The 21,901-nt window shown below is 48.3% G+C and overlaps 1 protein-coding gene across 3 annotated transcripts in view; it reads right to left on the bottom strand.

Annotated features, from left to right (window-relative positions):
• Positions 1–21,901, bottom strand: part of ADCK1 (aarF domain containing kinase 1) — a 107,426-nt gene that overhangs the window by 22,236 nt on the left and 63,289 nt on the right. For all 3 annotated transcript variants that reach the window (XM_059915801.1, XM_059915800.1, XM_059915802.1), the window contains exons 5-6: positions 16,061–16,219; positions 5,585–5,743 (exon numbers count right to left, since the gene is read on the bottom strand). In XM_059915801.1, the coding sequence (XP_059771784.1) occupies positions 5,585–5,743; positions 16,061–16,219 (318 nt within the window). The remainder of the gene's footprint in view (positions 1–5,584; positions 5,744–16,060; positions 16,220–21,901) is intronic.

Here is a 21,901-nt window from a genome sequence, read left to right as displayed (position 1 = left end):
GGGGGAAGCGGGAGGCAGGCCAAGAGAGAAGGGTAGGCTGTTCCGCCTCCACCAGCGAGGCGCCAGGCCTCCTTTAGTGACCCCTTCTGCTTGGGGACCAGAGAAGGGCTTCCCACCCTCCTCAGCGTCTTCCAGACACAATGAAGAGCCCACACTAAAACTGGGACTTAGGGGAAAATGCATGGAACCTCTCATATCTGAGCCAGAGTTGGTGTTAGAAGCTATTTCTCTGTCACACCAGGCTTATTTCAGGCTCCTCATGTGAATATAAACCCTCTGCCTCAGTTTCTTCACCTGTGCAATGGGTGTTATTATATGTATGAATGATTGAATGAATGAATTTTTGCTGAGTGATAAATTTTTCAAGAAGTCATGAGTTTTCTCATGCCTGTTTCCTACAAGCCTCCTGTGGCAGGCAGTGCTGAAGCCTAACCCAATACCTATTCCCAATCCTCCTCTTCCCCCGAGACAGGGGAAACTAAATACTTTCCCTGCCTGCCTTGCAATAATTATGGCCATGTGACATAGTTCTGGCTTATGAGACATAAGTGGAGGTCTGTTAGGGGGTGTAGGAAGGTTTTTATTTTCTTAATAAAAGGGATGTTTGTAAATATTGCAACTCTTCTTACCCTTCTCTTCCTACCTTGAGAGTGAATGTGATACCTGGAGCTGCAGCAGCTATCTTATAACCATGAGGAAAAGTCTAAGAAAATCACAGAGATGCCAGCTCTGATACTGTCAACCACTGAGACAATATCAACAGGCAACTGCTACAAGCCTTCTTGCTATGTGAGGAAGATACATCCTTTTTGTTTAAGACACTCTGAATGGAGCTGTCAGTTACCTGCAGACAAATGCATTCCTAACTGATATGCTCTCCAACCCCCTCTGACTCTAAGGACACCCAACAGCCAAAAAGAGAACAGATTTCCCCAGGAGTAGCCAAGAGATTGGGCTGCACCAAGGACTGCTGGGCTGCCATGTGAGTGAGTGACACCTATGAGTCCCACCATGGCCAGGAGGGAGGAATGACCAGGATTTCAGCATGCCATGATTCCTCAACAACTTAATGGGTTTATTCCACTTTCAAATGAAGAAGCAAGGGCACCTAATTCAAGTGTTTTGGGGAATAAGGACTTCCCTCATCCCAACCCCCAAAGCTCACCTAGCAGTAAGATAGCAGCCCTCAAGCCAAGAAACCTTTCTTGTTCCTGGTTCTGCTAACAACTGTTGTGTCTGAGTCCAGACCCTTAACTCCTCCATGCCTCAGTTTCCCTCATTAGAAAGGAGATTGTTCCTGCTCCATCTCAATAAGGAGCTCTGGGGACAAAAGGTGCCATACATACAAGTGAACACCCTGGGCTCCCTGGAACAAAAGTTCCTACTGAAATCAAGGTGTCATTTTGGTTTGCTCCTTTCCTGCAGTTTTTGCCATTTGAAAATCTAGGCCATTAGAGAAATCTGTGACCCTATGTTACTTTGAACTTAAAATTCAGTCTCGCTTGGCATTTTTCAAAAAATCTCTTTAAAAATATGAGTGCAAGTTTGCTGCTGTTGGCGGTGGCTTCCAAATGAAAGGGACACATTTGGGGGTTAAGTCCTTCCCCTGCTTTGTTTGGGACCCAAGCTTGGCCGTGGGTGCCTGGGGCTCTGGAAACTGGAGGTCAGACCCCGCCTCCATGCCCGCCTGGGGCAACAGGGAAAACAGCCAAGAAAGAGCCACAGACCAGAGACAAAACCCAAAAGCTGGAGACTCCCTGGGCTTGTTAGTCAGGGTCACCGGTGTACTGGGTTCCCCCTCTTCCACCTTTCCCCCCAGTCTCCCCCCAGATGCAACCAACCCAGTCTCCCAGTGGAATGTGCGCCTGCTTCAGCTGCTTAGCTCTGAAACAGCAGAGACAGCAAAAAAATGGGAGGCAGAAGGGTCTGTCCTGGGAGCTCAGGGAGGGCTGCAGTTGCCCCTGGATGAATGTAACATGGAAATGACTGCAAAATGCAAATGCGCTTCCTGCTCAATTAGAAGAAACTTGGCTTGACAGGGGACACAAGGTCAAGTGACTCGCCCCTAAATCATCATGTGAGCAGGAGGTTCTGGGGCTGTAAGGTGAAATTTACTTCACCCCAACAGCAATGTTTCACCACCATTCCTTCCTCAGTTTCTTCCATCAAGGAATGGAAAATGAAAGAGAAAATTTTTAAAGAGGCGATAAGAACCACGCTGTCCCCTGCCCAAACAAAAATAAACCCCGAGAGGCTCCTGGCCAGGGTGACTGCTGACCCCACGGAGGCCATCAGGACCTCTGGGTCTGGCGTCTAAACTCCTCACCACAGAGCTGAGGCCCCACTCCTGTAGGCTCTGCCTGCCCCCACACCAGAGCCAATCCTGACCCTCGGAAGGAGGGCACAGATTATGGAAAGTTCCAGCCCCAAACCCTGGCCTCAGCCTCATTAACTGGCCTGTGCTTCCTCTTTGTTCCTGTGCTTGGTCAGCACACCCGGCTTGTCCGGGCCAGCCCCCGTCATCCAGGGCCACAGTCGTCCCATTAGCCGAGCCCAGTGGAGCAGAGCATAGACCTGAAGTCAGACTGTCAGGCTGGAGCCCCTGCTCTGCCACCTCCAAGCTGTGTGACTTGGGTGAGTTTTATAACCTCTCTGAGTGCCAGTTCCCTCACTGTAAAAGGGTGACGACAGTTACAAGGAAAGCGACGCTCCTTACTTCCTACTAGCACGTGTGAGGTCCTGGAGCTCAACACGGCAGCTGCCATATGACAGCCACGTAGAATTTCACTGGTTCTGAAACACAACCAGGGCTGAGAGCTAATGCAACAGACAGTTCAGCATAACTCAGATCTGCCCATAAATTATTATAGAGGGAGAAGAGCTCAGAGGTTTAACATGCAGGCTTGGGGCCAGGCTGCCTCTGTCCCTTACCAGGAAACCGTGTAACCTTGGGCAAGTGGCTTCATCTCTCTGGGCCTCAGCTTCCCCGCTGCTGACATGGAGCTAATAATGGCATTTCCCTTGTGGGGCTGTATAAGGATTAAAGAGTAAATATACATAAAGCACTTTAAAAGTGTCTAACACAGCATAGGCATGTAAAAAATATTAACTGACACTAATTATTACACATCAGCGCTTCTTAAGCTTTGAGAGTCTTAGGAAGTTATGGTGTTTCACCAAATGCATGCTCATCTCCTCAGCGTTCGCCCACAGTTTCTGGAGTGTCCCAGGCCCCTTACTTAGCACTAAAAAGCCCTGGTGTGGCCCCTGCTCAAGAGACAACCCCCCACCAGGCCCCCCACCTCCACATATACAGACACACCCTCATCCCTTCCAGTCCCAAACCCTGTGGTTGTAAGGCTTCTCCCTCTATCTTGTCCCAGTTGTCCCCAAGGTCAGTCACAAACCTCACTGCTTGTCCTGTCCCCTCCCCACAGCATACACACACGCTGATGCCAGATCTACAAATGCCCTGGTCTGACCGTTAGGCCGGCTGCCCCCTCGCCTTCTCCCCGTCTCCCCGACACCACATTTGCATTCAGTGCCTGTCTGAGGCTCAGAGATTTATAGCGCAGGGCTGAGGTTATTAAACCCCACTGGAAGAGGCCTCACACACCGAGAGGTAAACTCTTTGCTGAGGCTTAATTATGCACAGATGTTGTGATGGGGTGCCAGTGTGCAAAAGCAATCTATCTCCTGTTTTAAGAGCTGAACTGGGTTCGCAACGCAAAATTTGCTTCCCACTTGTTATGTGTTTAGAGAAAATTAATTACTCAGGAGCCTTAATTCTAACATTGTCTTAGGAATGGTGTGAGGGTTTTAGAAGCAGCAGGTCAAATCATTACACTAATTATTTACCCATTTGGCATCCTCGTTTCAAAAATTTGTGTTATTATTATTATTATTACATGTCTTGGTCTGACAGATGCTAGTTGGCCCCAGCCAGGGGATGATTTTGCTGTTTCCATGGGAACAGTGGAGGAGACGGTTCTGCTTGGAGCGGAGGACCACCCCTGCCGGCTAAGAGGCAACAGAATGTCCTTAGACGAGCCTCAGAGTTGAAGTCAGAAAATCCTGTTTGTACCCTAACTCCTCTCCTCTAAGACTACCATCTGTAAAATGGGATGATGGTTGTTGGAAGGATTCAGTGTCCTAGTATCAGCATAGTGTTCAGTGCCACAGAAGAAACATTCAGTAAACATTGCCCATCCCTTTGTACAATCAACACGTCTTGGAAGCCCCCTCTGAGCTCCTTATCTGGGTGGAATTAAGTACTTCCTCTTGGGCATCCACAGAAACAAAGATCAGTCTCTGGCATAGTGCTAACCAACCTGTACGATAACAACATGTTGTGTGTTTGTCCCCCACTAGACGGGAAGTCTTCCCAGGCAGGAGCCAACCATCTCTTACTCATCTAGGTACCCTCCAGATCCTAGCACAGTAACAGGCTCAGAAAATGCTCAATAAATGTGGAATAATGGAATGAAAGAAAAGGAATATGTAAGTGGAAGCATAATTCAGATCCCACAGCATTATTCTAATTAGTTAATATTATTACTTGCATTAGAAAGCCAAGTTTTCATTGAATTGGTAGTTTGAAGCTCAAGGCTGGGGCAATGTTACCAGATCATCTGGATTTGCCCAAGCAAGAGGGTCTGTACAAATAATGGCATTTGCCTTGTAGGGCTGTTTAAGGAAAAGCCAGTCAAGCACACTGGGGGCATCTTGACAGACCTGACCCACAACTCACTCAAAAAGCTGAACTTTGCCAGTGGCTACACCTTCCACCAAATCAGCGTATCAAGACGCCACACTGATCATCACAGTTGTAGGTCTTCCTCCCGTGAACCAAGCTTTAGGACTCTCAGGCAGCTAGGGTAGATGCACCCTCAGTCTCCCCATCTCTATTAATCAATCCGGATAGCAGAAGTACAGTATAAACATGGTCTCTGTTTCTCAGGGTGCTCAAGGTCTTGCAACTGTAGGTCATTCAATAAAAAAATATTTGTTCAAAAAGTCGACAATCGGCTTCCCTGGTGGCGCAGTGGTTGAGAATCCGCCTGCCAATGCAGGGGACACGGGTTCGAGCCCTGGTCTGGGAAGATCCCACATGCCACGGAGCAACTAAGCCCGTGTGCCACAACTACTGAGCCTGCGCGTCTGGAGCCTGTGCTCCGCAACAGGAGAGGCCGCGATAGCAAGAGGCCCGCGCACCGCGATGAAGAGTGGCCCCCGCTTGCCACAACTGGAGAAAGCCCTCGCACAGAAACGAAGACCCAACACAGCCATAAATAAAATAAATTTAAAAAAAATTAAAAAAAAAAAAAAAAAACACAGAAAAAATATATATTTAAAAAAAAAAAAAAAAAAGTCGACAATCCCCTTTGCTAATTTGTATCAATAACTTTGCCTTCAAGGGCTTTAATGTGCATCACCAGGGACAAATCAGTCACCCTCAGAGAGAAGACTCAGGAAGGAGATGTCCCCGCTCATGTCTTGCAAGGCGGGATGCTCAGGGTTGGGACCAGTTTTCCCCTGCCCTCTTCCGCCCGACCACCAGGGCCCCATGGCCCTGACCTCCTACCTTTAAGAAGTCAAAGTGTTTGAGCATTTGGGCCACTTTCTCGGCGTTCCTCCCCTCGTTGAGGAAATCCAGCTCCAAAGGCAGGTTCTTCTTGGCTTCATCCACCAACCACATGAACTCAAACTCTGGAAATAGCTGCTTCACAGCCAGGACGAGCACCTAAAACCCATCAAGCACCCCATCAGTCTGTCCATGGCCCCCACCAAGGGAGGTACATTCTCTGTCCTCCTGCTTGGGTCTGGGCGCTGACAAGTCCCCAGGCCGCCCCTGGAGTAAGGGTGGGTGGGGAAACGGTTCCCCTGGGGCCCATCTCTGTAGTCCAAATCCAAGATTATGAAAGTCCAACAGCCGCGAGCAGAAACCTCCACCACCATTTACTGAGCGCACCCCACTTGCCCAGCACTGGGTAAGCACTATTACCTGCCTTATTCCTCCATTTATTCTTCACAGTGTCTCTGGGAGGTACACACCCTTATCATCTGCATTTTACAGATTAAGAAAGTTGAGGCTCTGAGAGGTTATGTGATTTTCCTGAATTTGCCCAGCAAGGAAGCAGAGCCAGAATTCCCCTTGGGTCTACCCAGCCCCAAAACCCTTGTGCTTAAGCACGTTGCTGAATTGCTGCCTTTGCTTCTCCCAGATTTGTGCTTCGTGGTCCTGTTTATAAAGGGCTGGGAGGGGGCAGCAGCTACATTTTATTTATTTCTTAGGCTGAGTGGTTGGTACCTGAGCATTTATATTATTTTCTATGCTTTTTGTATTGAATACGTCTAAAATATTTCATGATAAAAAATCAAATTGGAATAACAAACCAAGGTTGGATAAGACAAGAGGAGTAAGAGATAAGGGATTTGACCAATTGGGTAAAAAGCTTGGATTTTTGGAAATCTGGGCCCACTGTGCACTCTTGAGTCAGGACATGATGAAAGAGTGAGTTTCAGAAGACTTACCTGGCATTTCAGTTGTCAGTTTAATTATGTGAAACAAACATCACTGGCAGAGAACAAGAGCCCACAGACATCTGCAGAGCACACCACGGCGCCTCCATGGGCAGGGACTCAGTTCTGAGGCTACCCCACCACTGGAGCTCTGGATTTGAGATGGTCTCACAACTTCACAGACTATAGCACTGTAGTGGGTAAGCAAGGGTGATGCCAGGGACATGGGGGATGTTCCAGCATTGGGGGGGGCGGGGGGTGGGGAGAGGGAGGGACACAGAAGGCACCTCTCCTGTTCTCCTATAAGCCCTCCTGTTGGTGTTCAAAGTTGGTCCTGGGGAGAACCACTGACAGATCCTCCCAGTAATTCTTGGTATAGATTATGGTTCAAGTTCTCTGAGAATCCCCATCTCTAGCCCTGGCTAAAGCAGAAAGATAAGGAACAAGAACTAAAGAACCATGGACTTATTGGTACCAAGAGACCTTCCCCATCTGTTATGGACTTAATGCTTATGTAACCCCCAAATTCATATGTTAAGCCCTAACCTCAGAGTGATGGTGTTTGGAGGTGGGGCCTTTGGGAAGTAATTGGGTCTAGATGAGCTCATGAAAGTAGGGCCCCTGTGACAAGATTAGTGTCCTTATAAGAAGAGAAAGAGAGATCAGAGCTCTCCGCTTCTTCGCCAGGTGAGGACACAGGGAGAAGGCAGCTATCTGTCTACAAGCCAGGAAGAGGCTCCTACCAGGAACCAAATCAGCTGGCACCTTGATCTTAGACTTCCCAGCCTCTAGAACTGTGAGAAATAAGTGTCTGTCATTTAAGCCTCCCAGTCTATGGTATTTTGTTATGGCAGCCTGAGCTGACCAAGACACCACCCAGTCTATCCAGAAGGCCTTACTGAGCCCCAGCTATGAGCCTTGTCTCATGCTTCTGTTTGCCCTGGTCTATGATATGATGTCCAACAATGTACTAGGCACATGCAGCACAAAGAAATAAATCTAAAGTAGGGCCATTAACTACAAGGCATTTTACAGCTTTGCTTTTAAATCCTATGTCCAAGGCAATGTACCAGACGCCATTCTAAAAGAATCATCACACAGGGTTATTATACTCAATTTCTCTCAAACACTTTTTAATTACATTCGGCTGCAGTCTAATTTCCTTTAAGTCTTGTCTAGTCTTTCAGGGGCTAGACCTGTGACCTTATGATAATCGATTTAGTTTATGTTTTGTTTCTGTTTCCGTCACACGAAACAAGAAGGAAGAGGTGGCAACAGTGAGGCCCAGGCCGCATGTGTCAGAGCCGGGCGTCCCGTCGCGTCACCGTGCCCTCAGATGGCCCTCAGCTGTCACCAAAGGGGAGGCAGAGCTGGTGCACAGGAAACAGAAGCACCTGCCTGGCCCAGGCCAAGGGCACACCTGTCATCCGAGGCCCCTGAATTCCAATCTCTGGGCTCTGAGTTCAAGCAAGAACCCTCTTGGGTGTTTTGCTCCAGCCTAGATTCCAGAGCTTCTCACCCAGGAGGGACAAGGAAGGAGCCACAATGAGTCTCACTCATTTGTTCAATCAAAATGTACTGATTACCTTCTTGGTAATGACTTTGGACCAGACGCAGGTATACACAGAGACCCACATGTAGCCCAGTGGAGTCTATACCAGGAGATGAGGCTTCTGGCCACACAATAACTCCTCATCATTTGTATGGTCACTGTTATTTGTGAAATTTTTAATTATCATTTACATCCAAACAGCACTGAAAGGCACTTTAAAGACTCTTCTGTTACTAATCAATTATGTGATTAGTCATTACTAGTACTATTGATTATTATTAATACTTAATGTCATGAATCATAAAAGCAGCCAAAGACTTTATTGATTGATATTAATTGCTAATAACTAATCAGTAAACTAATTCATAACCCAAAAAACTTTGCACTACTCATAAAACTGGTCTCAAAAGCATTCTGTGGTGGTTGGCCTGTCACTTCCTTGGTTACTTTAAAATGAGAGGGTCTGTTTGAATGGAAGTCAGGGGTTCTTAGCTTTATAGGACACCATCCCCTTTATAGGAAGTCACCAATTTGAAATTTTGATGCCAGCTATGAAGCCCAGAAAATGTAAATACTCCCATAATTTTGTACATAATTCAGGGGGGTTATCAACCCCTTGAACTTCACAGTGGGTGGAGAGAGGGGTCAGGTTAAAAGTTGTCTGGTCCAAGTCTAAAACGGTTTGGGCTGCTGTCACTTTAGACTTTTCTTGGCTTGGGAAAATAAAATAAAACTCCTCAGTTTCACCTTCTGTTTTTATTCAATTCCCTTCTTAAGAGCCTGCCCTAAGTAGATTCAAGTTTTTCTTTTTTGACAACAGATGCAACCAACGAAAATAAAACAGGTGTTTTTATCAATTTGACTTTTTGATTTTTCTCCCAAATTTATCTTCTCCATAAAATTCTTCCAGCAGCCAATTTTCCACCAGTGCCTAGCACGTACTCAATAACCAGCAGATGTTTACTGAATATTCACATGAATGAATGAGTGAATGAATAAATGAACATTCCAAAAGGTTTGCCCTCTCCCCAGAAATAATTATATGTTCACATGTGCATTACCCAAATGCATTAAGTTTTTATGCCTCTAAGATTTTGGTGGAGAAAGGACTACCTCTGAATTTTGGGGAACCACAGTTTTAAGATGCCTGAGAATATTCTACTTGATTTGGAGTCTTGTTAATCAATCAAGGTATATTCAACAAGTAATACTTCCTTCAAGGTAGAATAATGAAATCATTCTCCTATAGGGCTATTGGCTCACAGTAGGAAAAATAAATTATGAGCCACACAGAAATGTAATGGAAAAATTGAGAGTCACATAAAAGTTTGAAAACTAGTGACTGCTATTTATAATAGCAAAAAAAAAAAAAAGGTAATTATCATTATCCAGGCATAGGCACTGCGCTATGAGGCACTTTATACACATGCTCTCATTTCTTCCTCTTCTTGCCCATTTCACAGAGAAGGGAATCAGATCCAAGAGGTTAAAGCATTTCTCAAGGTCACATAGCTTTTAATTTCAAATGCAGGACTTGGACCCACGTGTTGGTTTGTTGTTTTTTTTTTCACTTCTTTCTTTATGCAGCCCTGTCTCAGGCAATACAATACAGGACAATACAATAGGAAGCTTGAGATAAGGCATAAAAAGAGCTTTGTAAACTGTAAAATGCAACTGAAATTCGAGTTACTGCTATCAAGTTATTATATATTATAAAAGAAATAATGTTCTATGGAAAAACAGGACACTAAATAGAACGCCTACACAGATCTGAACTGGTAAAAATGGATGTTCGACAAGGATCGAAGATCAGTTCAGAGTGATGTAAATAGCTTACCATTCATGGGGTTTATTAAAGTGCATACTTTTTAGAAAGCAGAATTACAGGGTGAAGAGAAGTTTCCATGGGATGGTCTACATCTCTGGGGCTTTAAAAAATGTATTTAAAAAAAATAAAATCAGCTGTTGGATTCTGTGCCGACACAAACATTACCTAGCCACCCACCGTTCAATCAACACATTCAGAAAAGAAACAAGATGACAGACAGCATGCATTGAAAATGTTGTTCAAAAAAAATCAAAAACATAACTGTCACAGGTCTTTACTTTTAGAGTCCCTTGGTATGGGCTGGATGACATCAAATGGTGGATGGGATTCTGGTGCTCAGATCAGAGAGTTCTACCCTAATGCTGCAGAGCACCTTGGGGACAGGTGGTACATGAAGGGCAGGGCGCCTGGCCATGAGTTAGATTCTTTAGGGGGTGATAGAGCACGGGGGTGTTCATCATCAATTTCAGAAGCTTAAGAGATAACAGGGAGTGATACGGGATAGTGCTATTGGGACCTGGGAATGATGGTCTTACTACCGCCTCATGGGTCAACTGAGTCCTACCCTGTTCTCAAACGGTGAGCGTGGCAGTGAGACCTGGCCTGCTAAGCTCCCTGCTATCGTGGGCAGGCAAGAACTGCTGCAAAGCCAGCCCGCCAGCAGACAGACTCTGCCTTGTCAGTTCTCCCCTTGCTGCTGAATCACTGTTCCAATCTCTGGGCCCAATTAGTCTGGCTCTGGACAGCCACTCAAATCAATAAGAGTCACTGGTCGTGCATCTAGAAGTAGAGTTGCCCCAAATATTAAAGGGACAATATCAGGTGATAATGACAAAGCTGAAAACACCCTTGGCCGTGCCTTTCTCTTTTGTGCAAAGTCACCGACACCATCAGGTTCATCACCATTTACTGAGAGTCAGTCTCTGTTTCTCTAGCACTGGTCAACAGCTATCACCGAGACCATCCCCTTCCCCAAGAGAAGGAGACACAAAGCACCAGGGTGGCACATGCTATTGGGTGCCAACTTCCTGGCTAACAGAACCTCAATTTTCTGCATCTTTCTTGTCCTTCAAGGAAGGCAGGCCTTAGCCTGAGAAGGCAAATCATGATTGGTCTAAGCCAATCAAAGTGGTCCCAATCCTCTTGCCAAGACTGATTCAGGCTTGGGGATGTGGGCCTGCTTCTGGCCAATGAAAACTGAAAGGAATTCTATTAAGGGGCTACTTTTTAATATGAGGGAAGAAACAGGCCCTCTCTAGCATCTGGACGTCATCTACTAGTAATAGCAGGAACCCTGCAGCTGTTTTGCGGCTATGAGGGGCACTACCTTAGAAGGACACGCCAGGAAGCTGAGCTGGCAGAATGGAAGACATAAAGAACCTAGGTCCTTAAAAACCACAAAGAAGTGATAGATTAGTCAACCTTGAAACAGCTGACCCTACTTCCAGATGTCCTGTAATGTAAGATAATATAGGTTACTATTATTTATACCACTTTTAGTTGGATTTCCTGATACATGCAGTTAAAAGCATACTAACTGATATAGCTAGTAGCCCCCACCTCCTTATTCTCAAAAGTCGCATTCCTGCAAACCTCTATCCTTACAGCAGATACGTGTTTGGATTTACAAGCCCACTTCTTAAACTGCAAATATCCAGAGGTTAAGCCTATTAGCCACTCTCTCCTTAGTATGAACTACTTTAATCAGGTTTTCTTCCTCTCAAGAACAGGCTGTGATCAATCACAGGGTTCGAGATGAGAGAGAGAATAGTGGGCAGTGGGAGAGAAGCATGAGGACACACAATACCTGGAATTGGCATGAAAAGAAACACCAGAAGGCTCTGCAGAAAAGTAGCTTTGCCTCCCCTCTGTCTCTAAGTTTCTGGTGGGTACGATAGCCCTAATGCCTCCTAGAAATCATTTTTTTCCTACTAAGCACACTGGAGCACGTGTCATTCCTAAAATCAAGGCACCATTTAGGTCTGGACTCAGAAAAAAATAGTAATACTCATTTCAAACATAAAACAAAATGAGCTTTCCAGTTGGCACCTCTTAGTTGTAAAGCAGAGAAGGGTGACCAGATAGGACTTTTTCCCACCAGAGGCCAAGCCCAGTGACAAGGCAGTACCACTCTGTGCTGCTGCTAACGCGGACGGTGCATGGAGGTGGTGACCTCAGGGCTCATTTCCAGTTTCTCTCCTGAAGGCTGTGAGTGCGGCTCTCTGATCTGCCTCACGATCCCAGCCCCAGCCACTGCGAAGGAGCCGCTCTGTGCTCTGCACGTAGTCACAGGGCTGGTAATTTCCACGAAAAGCATCTGATGCTTATCTCAGGGAGGAAGATGCCAAATCTTTATTACTGCTATTATTGATATTGACCTTACGGCCACCATTACTTAGGGAGCAGTGAGGCTCTGAGCAGAGAAAAGAGAGAAAAGATGTCAGCTGTCCTCCCAGCCCCAGTGGGTCTGCTGGCACCACCGGGCAGAGACAGGTTCCCAGCTAATGCAGGCATGGCTGCTGGGTCCCAGGACACCCAGGGATCCTCCGAGACTCACAGTGCACTTGCATCTATGGCTGTTCCATAGCTACTGACTGATGCTTCAGAAAGCTTCAGAAAACTAAGGTTTCCAGGTGGCTGCCCCATGCCACTCGGCAACCCCGCCCCCGAGCCCCGGTCAGCTCCCTTTTCCACTGCACCCAGCAATATTCCAAACCTTCATCTCCCCGCTCAAGCCTCCATGCCACCTCCTACCCCCTCTTTCTCAGCAGATGGTCTTACCTCCTACTTCAGAGAAAAAATAGAGGCTATCAGGCTGGTACAACTCAGCTGTCCACTTTCCCCACCTTCCCCCTCTGCCCCACTCACTCATCTGTACCCAGCCTTACTACCTTCCTCTAGCCTCAAACAAAGGCTGCCAAAGCCTAATGTTTCCACCTGTGTCCTTGGAGCCCAATCCCTCCAGGCTCCTCCTAAACCAGATCTATCAGTTACTTCTCTCTCCTAAATCTCCAAGTCCCCAACTCCGCTGCCCCTTCCCCATCAGCTACAGCCTGCCCCAGGTCCCCGCCGCTAATCCTGTGCTCTGCTCTAACCACTACGCTCACCCTCCCCCACCATCCATGGCTAAACATGAAAAGAGCAGTCTACATTAACCATCTCTGCTCCCTGAGGCCTCAGTTCTCTTCCACCCCACTCACCCCACTCTCCCTGCTCTTCCCAAGAACTCTAAGTCGCCAAATCCAAAATACTCTTTTCAGAGTTTTACGAATTTATATTGCATTTGACAACATGAAGTAATTCTGACAGACTATATTCTCCAAGATGGCTGCAACAATACCTCCCACTCTAATGCTCTTCTGGAACCGTGCCACTCCCCCATCAAGAGGTAGAGTCTGTTTCCCTGCCTCTTAAACCAAGGGGGACTTTGTGACTCTTGCTCTTACCAATAAAGTAAGGAAGAAGTAACCTGCGTGACTGCCACGGCTAGGTCATAAAACTATGATGTGCTTTCAGCCTTATTCTCTTGGGACAATCCCTCTTCGAACCCAGCCACCATGCTGTGAGGAAGCCCAACCAGCCTTGGAGAGGCCTTGGTGAGGATCTAAGGCCCTGACCCACAGCCCCGGCTGAGCGCCCAGCCAACAGCCAGAACCCACTTGCCAGCCGTGTGAGTGGGTCCTCCTGTTGCAGTTAAGCCACCCCAGCTGGCGCCACATAAAACAGAGATGAGTCTCTCTACCACACCCTGCCCAGATTGCAGAGTCATGAGCAAAATACACGACTGGCGTTTTAAGCCACTACGTTTTGAGGTGGCTCATCATGCAGACTAGTGGCTGTATCAGTTGGGATGCTAGATAACCGACAGTGCTCTCTTCTTTACATTGTTTTCATTGGATGTAGCTGCTCAGTCCTGGTTCTCCTCTAATCCCTCTGACCATGCCCTCTTAGTTCCCTCAGGAACTCATCCTCCTGGGCACACTCCCCAGAAGATGCTCCTCACCGTTCTTTCTTTGCCCCCTCCTTTTATTTTTACTCTATACAGCTAATCTAAGTCATCTCAGCTACTGCCCCAGATTCGGCTCCCATGAGTCTCCTTGCTGATAAATCCAGAATCTGTATTTCCAGCCTGAACTGCAGACCGACAGAGAGATCCTGATCTAAAACTACTGACGGCAATGTCTCACAGAACATACTTGCTCCATCACCCACTCCACTTGCTCTGACATCCAGCCCACCCCTTTAATCTCATAAGAAACTACATTCCCCAGGCTCCCTTGCCAACCGGCTTCCAGCTAGGTTTGGTGGAATACGGGGGGTGGGCGGGGGGGAACAGGAGGAGGTGAAACACCCACTGCCTCAAACAGCATCTGTGGCTCCAACCCCAGGTGACAGGCCCGAGGTCTGTGGTCCACTCCCCTCAGGTGGCCCCAGCACCTGGGCTCCAGGGAACCACCTCTTCTCCTTGTCCCTCCACCTGGAGGGTGGCAGTGGCTTGCTGCTATTGGTGACTATCTCACCATTCCACTTGGCTTCTCAGCAATTCCATCCCCTGTGAACCCCATGTTCTGTTTTAAATTCCCTCTGAAATACCTAGAGCAAGTTCTTTTTTCCCCCCCCAACTGAATCCCGACTGATACACATCGTTAAAGGCACCGAAATTTAATCATTTAAGCCAGAAACTTACAATTTGTTTTCATTTTCATTCATACCAGTATTTTCCCCCACCCCACGTAAAGCTGGTCACAAAGTCCTGACGATTCCACCCTGTGAATCCATGCCTCTCCTCCACCCCCATTACACTGCCTTGGTTCACATCATCATTTCTCTCTCAGACCAAGGCTGCAGCCCCTCAATTAGTCTCCCTGGCTACAGTCTTTCTGCCTTCCAATACATCCTCCAGACTGTCAACAGACTTTTATTTCTAAGGCACATCTGATCACGACATTCCCCTGATTAAAATTCTTAAATGGTTCCCCACTGACTACAGAAGAAAATCAGATCTGCTCGGTTCCACAGTAAATACGTACTTACTATGTATACCATTCTGCGCCTGAGCCTGGAATACGAGGCCCTTCATGTTCTGTCCTGCCTACCTTCCCAGCCTCATCTGCACCCACGCCCAGCTCGTTCCGTCTGAACCAGCTGAAGCTCTCCAAGCACACCCTGCTCCCCTAAGACTCAGGGCCTTCGCACAGGCTGGGTCATGCTTCCCCTGCCCGGCTGTCTCGTGGGTGCCTTGGTGAAGCCCCCCTGATGCCCCCAACAGTCCAGGCACAGGGCTCCACGGCACTCCGCAAACACCCCCTTGACGGAGCTCATAGTCAAGGGCTGTTTTGTGTACAAGCCTGTCTGCTCCACTAAATGGGGAGCTCCCCTGAAGATGAAGATGCAGGTCACTCACTCTTGTGTCCTATGTCTGTGTTAAGTTTAGTCAAAGTGAGCTGAAAGAATAAACTACGTGTCCAAGGTGAGGAAAGGGAACCAAGGAAAGGGAAAGAGAAAAGGAAGGAGCGGGACAAGCTGGCAGGGTAGGCAGACTGCTGACCTCCACTGGGGGTGCTGGCCACCGCCCAAGCCCTGGCCGCTCACCCTTTTTCCTTGCTCCAGGCGTGGAGCTAGAAAAGTCCAGAGGCACAGTCCCCACTACAGCTGTCCCAGGGCCATTTTAGGGCATACACATTTTGTTCATTCAAAACAAAATATCAGGGAAGCAAATGTGCAACCTGCATAAATATTTCTATGTGATCTGCCTGTCATTTCCATATCCCCTGATTGACCACATGCTCTCTTTTGTTATAATTTAACAAATTAGGAAGTAACTTTTTCTACCCCCAAGGAAATCACCTGTGGGTCATCTCATTTCTACAATATCCCCCTGAGGTCTCCTTGGCCCCGGCAGCTGCCCACCGTGTTCTGAGACCACCCACAGACAGTTCCCAGGAATGAATCAAAAATCAAGCAACCCTGCCATGGGTCCCCTGGTCACAGCGCTGTCATGACACCTTTGTGGTCTCAAGCTCTCCTCTTTCACTCTGCTGCTCAAAGGGCCACACACACTCCAAACTATAGGCCTTGAACCAGTTTCACTGGGACTGCCTGGATCCCAGGGAAATGTAGAATGAGTATGAAGGAACGGGAAGGTGGAAGGCTCTCACCTCCATCAGAAGAATGTCCTTTGAGCTCTGAGCCTGCACCTTTGGGTGCTGGACCTTCACGGCCACCGTCCGCCCATCATGCAGCACCGCCTTGTGGACCTGGGCCAGAGAGGCAGCTCCCAGAGGGGTGTCGTCAAAGCTCATGAACAAATCATGAATCTGTCAAGAGTGGAGAGAGGACAGAGCAATTAAGATGACTCGATTCAGTGAGAGGGGCCAGGAGGATGGGCCAGGGCCAGCACTGCCTAGTGCCCCCCAGACAGATTTTCTCCTCTATCAGTTGCTTTGCCTGGGCCCTTTACTGCCATGGAAATTCACACCAGCCACGTGCAGGGAGTGAGACAGAAAACACACGTGGAGGGTGGGTCTCATACCTGTGCATGGGTACCCTGAGCACCTCCATTTAAAGCCAAAAAAGTACCATCTCGAGTGTTCAGAACCGTGCAACATCCACCCATTTAATTACCCACCATTGTGTCTCCGAGGCTCCCACATATGGATAACGATCAAAAGTTAACAGAACCTGGGTCCAGGGCAGCCCAAGCCCGGGGATCATATGGAAGATATTCCAACCCCGCCAATCTGGAAAGCTCAAGGAAGCCCAGGCTAGAGGCTCCAAACCCAACAGCTACCACTTGTTGCTGCCTGAGCCTCAACGTGGGTCCCCAAGTCCGCTCTTGACCCAGCCACCTGGCAGAGATCTCTGCACACCAGAGCCCTGCTTTCGGTCTTCATGTGTGATGCCACCCCAAGTACCTTGGGCAGATCCCTGCCCCTTCTGTGCCTCACTTTCTCTAGGAAATGGAACATATACCCCTTACTCTTCCATCTTCTCTTCCCTTCTTCCTTCCCTTCTTCCCTCTTAGAAATGCCATTCCAGTTCTCCTGAAGGAAAAAGTCTGTCTGACTTGAGTGGTCAGATAAATGGTCCAGATATGAATATTCTACCAGATGGGAAGGAGGGCCCCAAAAGCCTTTTGCAAAATTGTCCAGGCCTGAAATTCCCATCCCTTCCATTTCTTGAATTCCCTGTATAGCCCCACAATTCTGGAAAGGCCAGATATACACACACACACACACACACACACACACACACACACACACGCGAATGTGTATATGTATGCCACACGCCTCCCCTCCTCCTCACACCGCCCAGGCTCTCACGCTGAGGTCCACTCAGTCCGTGCCCCTGTTGCCTCTCTTTGTCCCCCTCCTGCAGCAGCCACTCCATCCTACCCCTCAGCCCCCCTCCTCTCCTTGGACTTCAGAGGTCACACGACCCACGGCCACCACCCCATCCCTTTGTTTGCTAGGCTGCACCATCACTTTGCTAATCTCATCTCATAAATCACTCCCTCCAGTCCTGTCATCATTTTGGTGGCTTTCACTAACTCCATGCCATTTATCAACATCCTGCGGGGACCAAAGGTCCAGGCAACACGGGAGGGGCCTACCCTTTTCTGTCACGGGAGATGGGTACAGATTGGCTTCCCGTCCCCCTTCTTCCTTATTGGGTTTTTATTTGTACCCCTCCTATTGCCCCCTTCCCCAACTTGCCTTTTTCCCTCTCTCGTGAGTTCTGGGCTCCCTAAGGGCCAGATTCTTCCCACATCATCCCCCTGAATCACCCTGGGTCTCTCCACACAAGAACCCTTTATCCTGGACCTGGGCTTAGATTAAGAACGAAAGGGCCATCGGCCCCATAACGCGTTAGAACATCAGTTCCAAATAGGCAGCAATTTTTTTCTGTTTTGTTCGCTGCTGACTTCCCTACACTTAGAACAGGACTGGAACTAGTCAGTGCTAAACAAGTATTTGTTGAAGGACTGAATCCACTATTCTTTCTATTAGAGAGGGATTGTATCAGCTCTTTCCTCCTTTTGAAATGGCTGGACGATCCTGCTCCCACACTGCTACTATTCCAAAGGCCTCAAACATAAAAGCACATGTCACGAGTGGGATTTACCTAGGTGGACTCCACCTGTTACTCCAGAGTGGGGTGAGACCCTGGCCTGATCAATCAGAACCCCGGGTACCTCAGGCCACACTGATTACATCAGAGATTGACACGTGACCCAACTGGTCCAATCAGACTCAACTGTTTTACTTTTGCTTGAACTGTAGAAGCGCTTTTCTTTCTTTCTGCTCAACTTGAAGCTGAATATTGAACTTGAAGCCTGGAGCTACCAGGGGTCACACAGTAGCAACAAAGAGGAAAGCAGAGCCAAGAGAGAGAGTGAATCCTGGTCACAATGGCTGAGCCCCTGGGTCTAGCCATGCCTGGATACCCACCCTATAGTATCTTTTTCTGCTGAAGGTAGTTTGAGTTGTTTTCTGTCACACACAACTGAAGGGGCTCTGACTGACGCAGTGTGTTCTCAGGCCCCAGCAGGGATAGATAAAAGAAACCTGGGCATGGTGCCCGGTACCCCCAAGAGGCCAGTATGTGACAGTTCCATTTCCTCCCCACCCTCTTGCTGGGACTGGGATCCAGGAACCGAAGGGAGATGGAACTTCAGCAACATTCCTGTCCGTTACATAATGAGATCAACACCACTTCCTTGGAAAGCCTCTGGTGATTCCTGAAGGAGCACCAAGGAGAATGTTTTCTGGAGAAAAGCTGTGAACTCAGACCCTCACCTCCGGCAGCTAGGATGGGCGAGGGGACCTGGGGGTCATCTGACCCCACTCCCACCCCAAGCCTCCGCCTGGTTCCCTGGGAACACTTGCTCGTTCTCTGAGAAGGACAACCAGTCTTCAAATCAGAGTCACTGCAGGGACGCTGCAGAGTCACTGCAACTGACGAGTGACATGGCATCACTAGTGCTGTGTGGCAGGAACAGCTGCCAGGAGCGCTGCAGGGGGCGGGGAGGGGTGCAGGGGGAGGAACGCGCCAAGGCAAGCATATCCCAATCTTCAGGGTAAGAGGAAGACTGGTCCCCCATATCCCCATGGAATGGGGAGGGGGGCCTCCCACAGTTCCCTGCTCCCACCAGGGGTCGGGGGGGGGGGTCCCAAGATACCACCAAAGCCCAGGTGCCCATTCAGCACCCTGCACAAGGCCCAGCTGTAAGGACTTGCCCAAATCCTCAATTTGACCAGTGGAAGCAAAGAGGCATGGCAAGTGAGGATGCACTACTCACTCGGCCCAGGGAACCTGTTGGGCAGATATCCCGCCCACCCCACCCCACCCATGCACGCCCACCACCTCCGGGGTGCCCCTGCAGCCATCCTCTTCCCCTTTATCAGTAAGCACGTCAGACACCCACACCCTCCTGTGCTTACACACACTCACACACAACACACACACACAATTATTGATTGCTAGTGAATGTTCCTAGCCCGCTCATAAAGAACCGTAATTAAAGATTGGGGCTACAGGCTGTAATTAAATATGAATAAAGTATCTCTAAATGGAACCTTGATTCAAAGTGTTCGCTGGAAGTACTTTATGCTGATAGAGAGTAAGGAAAAATAGACCCTGTCCCGAAAGCAGAATTTTACCCCTCGTGCAGCTGAAACAAACGTCACCCCCCTCCAATCAGGCCTCATCCCCCAGACCTTTAGCAGAAAACCATTAGCAGAAACAAACTGCAGCATTTGCAGCAATTAGATTCAAGCAGGGCCCTCAGCTGCCTCCAGTCACTCGCAGAAACCTCTCTCCCCTTCTAAGGCTTTCTTTCCCCTGTTCTTTTTTTTCTCCCTCTGGGTCTGGCGGCAAAATCAATTAACTAAAACAACTACATTTTAAAATGACGTTATGTGCTTTTTAATTACTGTCAGCCCATGATTCAAATATATCGATGTCCCTGTCTGGAAAAGGAAAAATAATCAGGGGAAAAGTTTCTCTAGCTTTGTATGGTCTGGGTGTGTGTGTGTGTGTGTGTGTGTAAGGGGTGGGGAGTTTATGAACATCAGAAGGGCAAGAAGAAACGTGTCACCTCCTAGGGGCTTAGCTGACCAGGGGCTCAGGTTAAGACTTCAGCACGTCTATATGAGATGATGGATGTGAACTAAATTTACTGCAGTAATCATTTCACAATATATGTAAGTCAAACCATCACGCTGTACACCTTAAACTAATACAGTGATGGATGTCAATTATACCTCAATAAAACAGGAAGAAAAAAAAATGTCAGCAGACTGCCTTCAGCTGGGGTCCAAGAATCAAGAGACCACGTGACATGATGCCCTGGTACTGGGCAGAATGAGAGACCCTCCAGAAAATCAACCAGGAGGATTCCCATAAAGCCAGGTTACCAGGCAATGTTTCCAAAATGCCACATTAAGCAGCCAAGCACTGGCCAGGTCCTCATTCAGCCCAAAATAAGGAGGCAGGAAGTCAGGATCTTCTAGAGAAGCCTCAATATGACCCCTGGGGGGAGTTTCACTTGGGTCTCTTAGCCAGCCCCACCAGAGCCTGCAGCCCAGGCAGCCCCAGCCTCATGGGGACTGGCCCATCAGTCACAAGATGGGGGATGTCCCAGATTTTCCAAGATGGTCCAATTTCAAATACTCTATCCTGTTGTCCCCATACTCATTCACATCAGACATATTCTGGATTCAGAAACTACATCACCAAAAGATAATGCTAACAAATCCAGCAAACCCTGAACTGGCCAGCTCCGGATGAAGACAGAAGCAAATCCAGGCCTTGATGCCAAGGCCAGGCAGTTCCCACTTAGGAGCCAGGAAGGCTGCCCAGGGCACCTGAGCAGGTTACCATGGCATCAGCAGCAAACAACATCTGGCTCTCAAGGTCTTGAGATGGCCCACCCCACACCTGGCTGGGTGCCAGCAGCCATCCACTGCTGCCTGATGGGGAGAAGGACAAGTCCCCGTGCTAATGAAGTGGCTAGAGTGAACCGTACCCACCCCAGCCTGAGGCAGACAATAGAGCTCTAGCTGGCTAGGACTCTGCAAAAACACTGATGTCTGATGTCTGCCTTGGGCAGAAAATCCATCCCCCCTCTCAGCACCAGGAAGCCCTACATCTCACAGTCACCCTATCAGCTGATACCCCATTTTGCTGCAATTCCTGCCCCCCAAGTAGAGGCTGGACTTAATGACCCACTCCTAACAAATAGCACATGGAGGAAGTGACAGTGTCCAATTTCCAAGACTGTCACCAAGATGTCCTCCTTGCTTTGTCTCTTGGAATGCTTGTTCAGGAGGAAGCAAGTTGCCATGTCATGAGGACACTCAAGCAACCTGTGGAGACGTCCATGTGGTAAGGAACCGAGGCCTCCTGCCAACAGTGGGCCATCTTGGAAGCAGCTCCTCCCTCTCCACTCAGGCCTTCAGATGACTCTACCCCAGCTAACATCTCGACTAGAACCTCATGAAGAGACTGAGCCAAAGCTATCCAGTAAGCCACTCCCAAATTCCTGACCCGCAGAAACTGTAAGATATCAGATGTCTGTTGTTTTAAGGCACTAAGTTTTGGGGTAATTTGTTATGCAGCAATAGCTAATTAATGTACCCCAAGCACACCCTGCCAGACATCACTAATCATTCACAGCCTTCACTCCTGCTGGGCCCAGGTGATGCCTCAAAATCTCTCTCAACCCCAGTGTTCCACGCAGCCACTACCAACTGACAAAAGGTAAGATATGAAATGAAACCAATTTGCCATTTCTTAGCCTAAGCCAATGAATATTTACTGCAGGCCCATCAAATGACAGATGCCATGCTAGGAACATGGGCCAACAAAACAGGCAGTCCCTAGCCATGAGGAGACCTTGGTCCAGCAGAATGTCCTACTGGAAAAAGGCAACAGCCTCTGAAAAACACACCTGCATTTTAGCAGTACCTGCTGGAGAAAGTGCCCCCTGCCCAGTG

The sequence above is a fragment of the Balaenoptera ricei genome, chromosome 2, assembly GCF_028023285.1.
Source record: "Balaenoptera ricei isolate mBalRic1 chromosome 2, mBalRic1.hap2, whole genome shotgun sequence".
Lineage (NCBI taxonomy): Eukaryota > Metazoa > Chordata > Mammalia > Artiodactyla > Balaenopteridae > Balaenoptera > Balaenoptera ricei.
The sequence above is the reverse complement of the archived record's forward strand: the minus strand, read 5'-3'. Positions and strand labels throughout refer to the sequence as shown.